Here is a 9,282-nt window from a genome sequence, read left to right on the forward strand (position 1 = left end):
CATCATCATTTAAGCAACATTCAACCATGTTTCACATGTACTGTTTTTATTTTACTATCATTATTTAAGCAACATTCTACCATGTTTCACATGTACCGTTGTACCATCAGCCTTCCCTTGCCATGAGAACGGGGCCACTGTGCTGCAGTACGCTCCCAGACAGCAGCTGTTGATCACTGGGGGCAGGAAGGGATTCGTGTGCGTGTTCGACATCCGCCAGAGGCAGCTGCTCCACACCTTCCAGGCCCACGACTCCGCCATCAAGGCCATGGCCCTGGACGCTTCCGAAGACTTCTTCGTCACCGGCTCGGCCGAGGGCAACATGAAGGTGACCTGCGAGCCGCTCGTCGCTCACCGCTAGACACATTAACACAGATGCAAACATTGTGTGTCCCGTGCTGGAAAGAGGCGATATACAAGCTCACAAAGCATCAAAAAATGACACGTTGGAAGCTTTTAGATCGGCTAATTCTGGCATAGCACACCATCGTATGATAGACCAAATTTGTTTCCCGCTTTAATGCGCAATTATCTCTCCCCTCCAGGTGTGGAAGGTGGCCGGTCACGGCCTCATGCACTCCTTCAGCACGGAACACGCCAAGCAGTCGATCTTTCGCAACATCGGTGCCGGAGTCATGCAGGTAGAGACTCGGCCTGGCAACCGCATCTTCACCTGCGGGGCGGACGGCACGCTGAAGATGCGCGTCCTCCCTGACCGCTACAACCTCCCCAGCCACCTGTTTGACATCCTGTAATGCGTGCTTCCACTGCTAAGGGTCATAATAACATGAGGGAGAGTGAGAACACGAAGGCATTTATGTAACATTTGCTAGACATAAAGAATTGGTTTTAACTGAAAGGGGCGGAAGGAAGATTGGTTGAGAGATAACCGTGCTTTTTTCCACAGCCTCTCAGAGCGTGCACGGTTTGCCCGAACGCGTTTTTACCGTTCCATCGCAAACCGCACCCAGAGCGGCAGGCGGGAGTTGCAGATATTTTAATTTTCCAATGCCTGAAAGCAATGGGTCTCAAGCAAAAGGCATCATACTTGATTTTTAAAAAAGGAAGCTAGATTTATTGTAATTTTATTGATTAAAATCTCTACTCGTAGAGTGTGTCCATAGGGAAGCTATGCATGTCCTGTTCTCGTTACGCGGTGCAATCACAGGTCTATTGATAGTGCTCTGTAAAAGTGCTCAAGCAAAAATTTTAAAGTGTGTAACTGTCGTCATTTTGTGCCCACAGCTCAAATCTCTTAGCATCTACTTTTAACCAGCACTGTGGTTTGTTATTAAGTCAGTGGTTTCCAGTGTGAATCGAGTTGTTGGAATCTGCATTTTGTTTCAATGGGTCCCCCCAGTACCACACACGCCTCCTGGCTTGTCTCTGCCCTTATGGAAGAGTTGATGGTGCATTGCTCCTGTAGTGACCCCTTGTTTCACTGGCTGCCCTGTCAAACACTCTGACCTGTAACCTGGTACGGCTCGAGCTGGCCTGATCTGGTCCTCTGTGTGCGTGCGTGTGTGTTCTCACTCTGCTGTCTCTGCCATCTGTACGCCTGCCCGCCCACCTGCCCTCAAATGCCTGTTTGTGAGGCAGACTCACTGCTAGAACATTCCTGTTTGGAAGATGATGTGTTTACTCCTGTGACTGTGGTTTCAATGTCTCCCATTTGTCTGGTCCAATCCCTAAAGCCCTCCCACCCCCCAAGCAGAAACACAAAGGTACACTGGTTTTGCACAAGATATTTTTTTTTCTCTCTCCTTTTTTTTTTTTTATTATTATTATTTAAATTATTTACATGTTTGTTGTTGTTTCCTTTGTAAAACGATTGATATTTATGTTTTAACTTATTGCCTTTTACGTTAGGAATGTAAGGGGTCTTACTGTATCTGAATGGGAGAATAGTGCAACATGTTATACTGTACGTTTGTGTTACCTCACTAGTTGTTTTGACTGTTTTCATCCATAAGGAATAGATATTTGCACTCAGAATCTGGAGACACTATAGTATAAAAGTTTATTTCAAATGAATAGGCTGACAAAGAAGAAACTGTTATATACAAATGAATGTCTGGCTTTATTTGGCCTCATAGTAAAAAGTCTGAAATAGTTTTAATATATAAAGTATATAAATATATATATATGAAATACCACAACAGCTTGTACAAACATAAAAGCATTTTCTTTATTTTTTGGTTTGTATCATACCAGCTGGATTAGTTGTACCTTTTTTGTTAAGTGTATGTATGGTATTTATTAAAGAGATTTGTGTTTCTGTCCCTATTTCTGTGTTCCATGTTTACTATCTGTATCAAGTGTTTTACCAGTGCTCCTACACCTACACAGTATCTCAGTGTTATATTTATTATTGTAACTGAGAGGGTGTACAAATGTAACCCTATGGTTCCATTTGGTTACACATTTGTAACAGACTTGGAACAGTTTACTGGTGCCTGCTGTCTGTCTCTGTAATGCAATAGTGAACTTCATTGGGGAAATATAACGGGGAGTCTGGAGGTGTGGGAGAGGACTCCACAATCTGAGTTTTACATTTGTAAAGTAAATGCATTTTTATTTCATCAGGGTACAATGTACCAATGGCCTTGCTGCATCATCTGAAAACCAGGCGTCATATACGTACTGTATTGAGCATGTGTTGGGATTTTCTAAATGATTAAAACATCACATCCATGCAATAAATCAAACATTGGCATGCAATTACAGGGAATGAGAGCATAATATACAATGGCTAATAAAGAGACCTTGAGACGTGAAGAGTACAGTAAGTTCAGATACAGTTATAAACGATAACAGCCAGATAAAACTTCTGAACCTACTGTAGTAATTCCCTTGTCTACAGTGGGAAGAGGAAATAAATACAGCACTAATGGCTACCTTTGAGGTGAGAACTAATAATTAAATAATATTGCAATATGCCTGTATTGATTATGTCTTCTGCCAATGAAAATGGTCTACTGTATATGCAGGCAAATACCACCTTTTCAGTCTTTAAAAAGGAAAAATATATAGAGGGAATTTTATAAATACAAATTTTGTGAACGAATGTCGGCTTTCTTTAAAAAGACTTAAATCTGACATGGGGCAAAACAAAAATAAATTGCCACTGTCAGTAAGCGTACTGTGACTGTCCACTCATTGAATAGGGACTGCTCAGTCGTCGGAGACGAAGTGCACTACATACAGTTTGACATAGCCGTGGTCCCACACATACAGGAGTCTGTCCTTGGGGCTGTAGGAAAGCATGGACAACACTCCGCCAGGCGGCCTCAACTCAAAGGTCACATTGACAGGTTTTTCCTTCAGGAGGTCAAAGGCAAAGGTTACTCTGGTGTCCTTGGTGTCAGTGATGTACAGAACCCCGCAGGCAATGAAGGCGTTGCCAGCCTTGGTGCGGGGGTAGGTGGTGTTAATGTAGGACGTGACGGAGAAGGTCTTCTGGTCCAACTGAGCCACAATCACGCTGTCATCCACGTTGGAGGCAAAGATCAGCCACAGGCCGTTCTCATCCACCGCCAGTTTGAAGTAGGTCTTGGAGTTCTGGAGCAGGTAGGCGAGGTTGCTGTACAAAGCATTGTCTATGAAGAGGGTGCTGAGCCTTCTGGACTGCAGATCAAATCTGGAAACAGAAACGCTCAGAATGTTCAGGCTGTCTTTGTGCTGATGAAAAGAACAGAGAAGTGTTTCAGAGTAACATGCTGAGGCTGCTGGTGCTACACTATAGCACAGCATTCCGTCTTTGTTACACATTTCATAAAAGTGATGATGTCTTACTTGGCAATATTGGAGGTGCCAGCGATGTGATAGTAGAAAGAGCCATTGTGAACCGTGTGGCCGCAACCCTGATAGAACTTCCTTGCATCCACAACGTTGCTGCTACCATTCTGGAAGGAGGCAAGACTTTTGTACTCTTTCAAAACACGACCTGCAGATGAAAGAGGCAATCAGTTAGTGGTCTGCTGATGGGGTGACTGTGTGTGACTATCAAAGTTCAAGCAAGGGTTGAAGGTATACTGTATTAACAGCACTGTACTAAGGTCCTGGACCCACGGTCATATACTGACACAATGCGAGGCAGCTAGTGGAGTCGAACACAGATTGACCGCATGAAATCTGTGACCGTGTAGTGTCACAGATTGCACTGTTCCACAGTGATGGAAAAGTACTCACTCAATTCAATACACTGTAATGTAGAAATACTAATAGACTGTTAGAAGTAAATGTCCAGAATAAAAAATGTACCCGAGTAAAAGTACCAAAGTATTGGTACCAAAAGTAGAAAGCGCTATGGATAAAAGCACTAGGCCTATATAAATGCATCTTTTACCAAGCAAAAGTACTCCAGTAAAGTAAAAAAATAAATTAAAAAAATCAAGATTGTTCTTAAGTAGTTACTTTACACCACCGGGTGTGAGCACACTGTTTAACCACATCATGTGGCCAACGTACCAGAGAAGTGTTCCGCGACCCACACATGCTCATCGTTCAGCAAAGCAGTGTCTCTCATCCACGTGCCAAACGTGCTCTCCATCTTGGCCACGTTCCTGGGGTTGATCAGGGACTTGATGAGGCACTCTGAGGAGCAGACGAGATGATAGACAGCATGCCCAGCATTGGTTCTTTACATTACTGGTTGTCAGCATCGGGTCCAAAGACAACCAGGGTGTCCAAATGGGCCCTTGTGGGTCTGTAACTCTGAGAACGTATACAAATGGAACCAAACATTTCCATTTGTAGGCTACATTCTAAACTGTCTAAACCTGTATGGGTCTACTCAGTGTGGCAATGCATGGGCAGGCCCCAGACTACACGTTGAGAAACAATGCTTTACATAAACATTCTCAAACATTTTTTATGTGAGGGGGAAAATCATACCGTTCTTCTTTGCTGGATTATCTCGTAGCTTTCCAGATGAAGTTCCATCGTTTGGAATAGCGTGTGATGGCCCTGAAACATGAGATGTGTGGATGATAACTCATGGACTGGCCAACCAACACTATTTGAAAACCATAAAGTATATACTCTATGTTGAACTAATGTAGCCTGCGGTTCCCAACCTTTTCTGGATCCGGGCCCACTTGAAAATCTCAAAAGCATCGGCCCACTATATCTGGCCTCTTAATAATACAGCAGCTATTTCCGCCGTGTTAAGTGGTTTGACGGACGGGTGGGCCGTGTGTATTTTCAGCGAATATACTGTAAGTCTGTAAGTTATTTATCACAATGAAAAGTTTTTATATTAATGTATTATCAATAAATTCTTAGTATTTAGCTAATTATTTGGGGTCCCACGGCCACTTGCCATCGCTGGCCTGTGTGTTATACAGCTAATTAATGATAGAGTCTCACCCAGGGTCTGGGCAGCATGAAGATGACCTTTGTGGCTCCTGTTCCTGGGTGGTCCCTGCGGACCAGGGGGTCCAGCAGCGCCCGCGGGCCCAGGAGCACCTGGAGGACCCGGAGGACCTGCAAAGAAGACAGTCTCAGTCTGCAAGAGGATCTAATGATAACTACATTCTCCTTTAGTTTTAGATTTGTATTTATGATAATGATAATGAATTTGATTTATAGCACCTTTCAAAATATGGTTCCCAAGTGCTGCACAGAGCCAGGTTAAAAAACAACAAATCAACATCAAAAGTAGTACGAAAAAGACAAAAACATTTGTTAGAATGGGCAGCCCTCTGCACTCCTACTATATACAGTAGGATTCTTTTTTTTTTTTTTAATGTTTTTTTTTTTAAATGTTTTTTTTTTGTGGCTTTCACCTTTATTTTATATTTTTTATGGAGGGACAGACAGTAGGCTGACAGGAATTTGGGAGAGAGATGGGGGGGAAGACATGCAGTAAAGGCTGTCGGGATCGGGAGTCGAACCCGCGGCACACTGCCAGACTGGATTACCAGCCAAGGTGCCTGGACCATTGAGTACAGTAGGATTCTTAAATATGATTTCACACTTCACATATCTGTGGTGTGGCCACTTTGAGAAGTTCTGATTCTCCTATGAGAGGCCATGTTATCACAATTTAATGAAGAGTGTTAATTTAACTTGTGAGAGTGAGAGTGTAAAAAATGTACCCGTATAGGTACATTTTTACTCTTGGATGAATGAATTCATATAGGTCTACTTGCCCTCCAGAATAACATCATTGGATGGCTGTGCTTTCTCTCCTTGAGCACCTGGAGGTCCTGGATCTCCTTTCTCTCCTCGTTCTCCTTTCTCACCTGGAGGATGGGATGGGACGGAGCAGGAGGTCACCATTTTTATTTGAGTATTTGTGCATTTAGACATGCAGTGAAATTAGCATGGTGTGAGAACAATGAATCATTCCATTGAGTGATTGGTGAAACATGCCATGCACTCATGAGCAGCATAATGGATGTGGGAGAAGAGCGGATCAGAAAAGGCGGTTTCACTTCATTCAGCTGATGCCCAAAACCACAGTCATCATGAATAACATTAGCCTAGTAGCCGAGTAGGAAAGAAAGACCTTTCAGCCCCCTCTTTCCAGTTCAATAATGATGACCGAGTTCCAGGAAGCAACACCCACTGAAATCCAGTAGTCTACAAACATCCCAAAGTACTTGAATACGTATGTGAATGTCACTCTGTCAATTATTTACTTTTTTATATCAATTGCTATACTGTATTATCATTTCCCCCCAAAAAGTCTAAGATTTTCCAGAAACAAGCTCACAACGCATCACAATGTGAGCTTGTATACTACTGCCATTTTCATTTAGTTATTATTTCACAATGTTTTTTGTCCCATCCTAGAAATGTCGTAGTCAAAAGTGCAACATTTGAATGCAATTCAATTACTCAAGTAAAGTACAGATACTCAAATGAATTACAGTACTCAATTAAACTGTACTTTGTTGCTGTCCACTACTGCTGAAGTCTGCCATCATCATTATGATCCATGATCCATGCATAATCTGGAAATTCTCCTGGAGTTAGTTTTGAAGGTTTGCGCATGAATGGGCACATGCGAGTGTGAGTGTGCGTGCATTTGGTGTATTGACCCTGTGGTCATACTCAACCCTTTGACTGTTTCATTGTACCAGTGGCTCTTTGCTTAAAAGGAAAAAAGAGAAGAAGAAGAGGAAGAAGAAAAGGAAAGAAAGAAAACCGAAAAAGGCCAATTTTGCCCAAGGCACCAATCAGATGCACTGTGAGGGAAGACGTTTTTGAATCCGACCGTTGTGACCTTGTTACCTTTTTTACCTCGTTTGCCGTCGACCCCAGGCTGTCCATCCAATCCTGGGCTGCCATCAGTGCCATTGTACCCAGGCTTAGCATCAAGACCAGGCAACCCTAATAACACAAAAACACATTCAACATAGAGACATGGGTTCTTGTGTTCATTTAACTCAGTTAATAACAACTTACAGTAAGGCCTATATGGTTCATGGTACAATGAATAGCAAAAATAGCTGATCTACAAGCTCACATCTCATCGCGACGTGACCCGTTGCTAACTTGTATATCTGCTATTTTAGTCAATGTTGGTTGGTTTGTTTAAATCTATTTTTACATTTCTTTACCTTTAATGACTTGCCATTGGATGCCAGATTGAAAGTAGTTAAATAAAAATAAAAATAATTATACTCACCAGGGGGCCCTGGGGGTCCTGAAAGAGAATAAACAGGCTAGTTAAGAATGAAGACTTCCACATGGTTATAGTTTAAACCTATCTACAAGCTCACAACGTGTGGCTTCATGCCACGTGGTGAGCTTGTAGATTATTACTATTTCCACTACTTGTTAAATATTTGTTCTAATTTATAGAATTTCTTAGATTTTTCTTTCATTTCTTCATGACATTTTTTGCTTTTTTGAAAATGTTTTGCCACATTCTGTCAAATAGCTACTGTCGTTTTAAGAGAAACGTCATATCTTATCTTTGCAGGTTGGTCAATTCTGCTAGCCATGCATTAAAATAAGGTACTTAAGTTCCACTCCTTTCCAATGGGTCAGAATATTCCTTTTTGCGATAACCATGCCATATTGTATAGCTTTATGTTGGTAATGAGATAGAAATGACAGGTCTTGATATCCACCCAGAATAGCACAGTAGGGGTCTGTTTTTTTTTTTTATGTTTTGAAATAATAATAATTCAAAACCAAATGTAGGAAACAAAAACTAAGGGGACCCATAACAATGCTTTCGTGACCCACAGTTGGGTCCCGACCCACTGTTTGGCTAACAGTGGTTTAAAGGATACATGTATGACTGTGACATACCAGCAATGCAGACTCCCTTAGTGCTGTTGCAAATGTCAATTAGCAGTTTGATCTAAAAAGAAAGAGTCAGAATGTCATCAAATTATGTTCCATAATCCATCACATTGCCAGATATTACAAACATTATTCAAATTACTATTAAGAAAACTGTTGATGCACCAACGCATTCACCAACACTCCCATACAAATCCATTATACATTATTCAACCACTTGAACCCTACAGTATATATACAGTACGGTATTTCGTTTACTGGGGTGCCCCAGGCTTCTATACGTGGGGCACCAAATTGCTTTGACAAAAATAACCAATCTATAAGCTTGTGAGTCTGTAGATCTGCTGTTCGCCCCCAGAATAGAGATTTAAATCTCTCTCTTTCTCTCTGCCTCTGTGACTGCCTTTCTGTCTCTGTCTCTGTCTCTTCTTCCTCACCGGCACCATTGAGTAGGTCATCATCATCAGCATGTCATCTTGCACCTCCGTCTTGTGATGACCATGACTGTGACTGTGTCTATGCTTCATCTCATGCCTCATCTCCTCTTCCACGCCCCGGGTCGGCGTCTGTGGCGTCTGTGGCGTCTGTGGCGTCTGTGGCGTCTGTGGCATCCCCAGTGCCTCCCCTGGGGTCGGCTTAGTGGGCTCCTGCCCCGGCTCTGCCTCCCGTGCATTCTTTCCCTCTTGACTCCTCTTGTTCCTGCTGGAATACTGGTACTGGTACTGTCCACCTGAGCCTCCCTGTGCACCGGCTCCTGCTCTCGGCAGCTCCTGGAGAAACTCCACCACGGAGCTCTGCTCCACCTCGTCCAGCTTTGCCTCTGCCCGCTCCAACCGAGCCCACTGCTGGTTCTGCTGGACCAGGAGCACCAGGAGACCCACAGAGTTCAACACGGCCACTGCACACGTCCCATACAGGACCACACGCTGGGAGACAGTCATGCTGGGCGTCGGGATCCACATGGCTTTCCCCTCTCCTCCTCTCCTCTTCTCTAAAGATCACCGACCAGTTTCGGCA

At 43.1% G+C, this 9,282-nt stretch overlaps 2 protein-coding genes across 5 annotated transcripts in view; one reads left to right on the forward strand and one right to left on the reverse strand.

The window, feature by feature from the left end:
* Nucleotides 1–2,282, forward strand: part of dmxl2 (Dmx-like 2) — a 52,682-nt gene extending 50,400 nt beyond the window's left edge. For all 4 annotated transcript variants that reach the window (XM_079497264.1, XM_079497265.1, XM_079497266.1 and 1 more), the window contains 2 exons: nt 111–328; nt 546–2,282. In XM_079497264.1, the coding sequence (XP_079353390.1) occupies nt 111–328; nt 546–755 (428 nt within the window). In that variant the 3' untranslated portion in view covers nt 756–2,282. The remainder of the gene's footprint in view (nt 1–110; nt 329–545) is intronic.
* The window catches only part of gldn (gliomedin), a 7,511-nt gene continuing 230 nt past the window's right edge, over nt 2,002–9,282 (reverse strand). The window contains exons 1-10 of the mRNA XM_079497268.1: nt 8,703–9,282; nt 8,272–8,323; nt 7,640–7,657; nt 7,243–7,341; nt 6,156–6,248; nt 5,371–5,487; nt 4,897–4,968; nt 4,471–4,596; nt 3,796–3,946; nt 2,002–3,640 (exon numbers count right to left, since the gene is read on the reverse strand). The exon at nt 8,703–9,282 is cut by the window's right edge and continues 230 nt beyond it. Coding sequence (XP_079353394.1) covers nt 3,175–3,640; nt 3,796–3,946; nt 4,471–4,596; nt 4,897–4,968; nt 5,371–5,487; nt 6,156–6,248; nt 7,243–7,341; nt 7,640–7,657; nt 8,272–8,323; nt 8,703–9,227 — 1,719 coding nt within the window. The 5' untranslated portion in view covers nt 9,228–9,282 and the 3' untranslated portion in view covers nt 2,002–3,174. The remainder of the gene's footprint in view (nt 3,641–3,795; nt 3,947–4,470; nt 4,597–4,896; nt 4,969–5,370; nt 5,488–6,155; nt 6,249–7,242; nt 7,342–7,639; nt 7,658–8,271; nt 8,324–8,702) is intronic.

The sequence above is a fragment of the Electrona antarctica genome, assembly GCF_951216825.1.
Source record: "Electrona antarctica genome assembly, chromosome: 3".
NCBI lineage: Eukaryota > Metazoa > Chordata > Actinopteri > Myctophiformes > Myctophidae > Electrona > Electrona antarctica.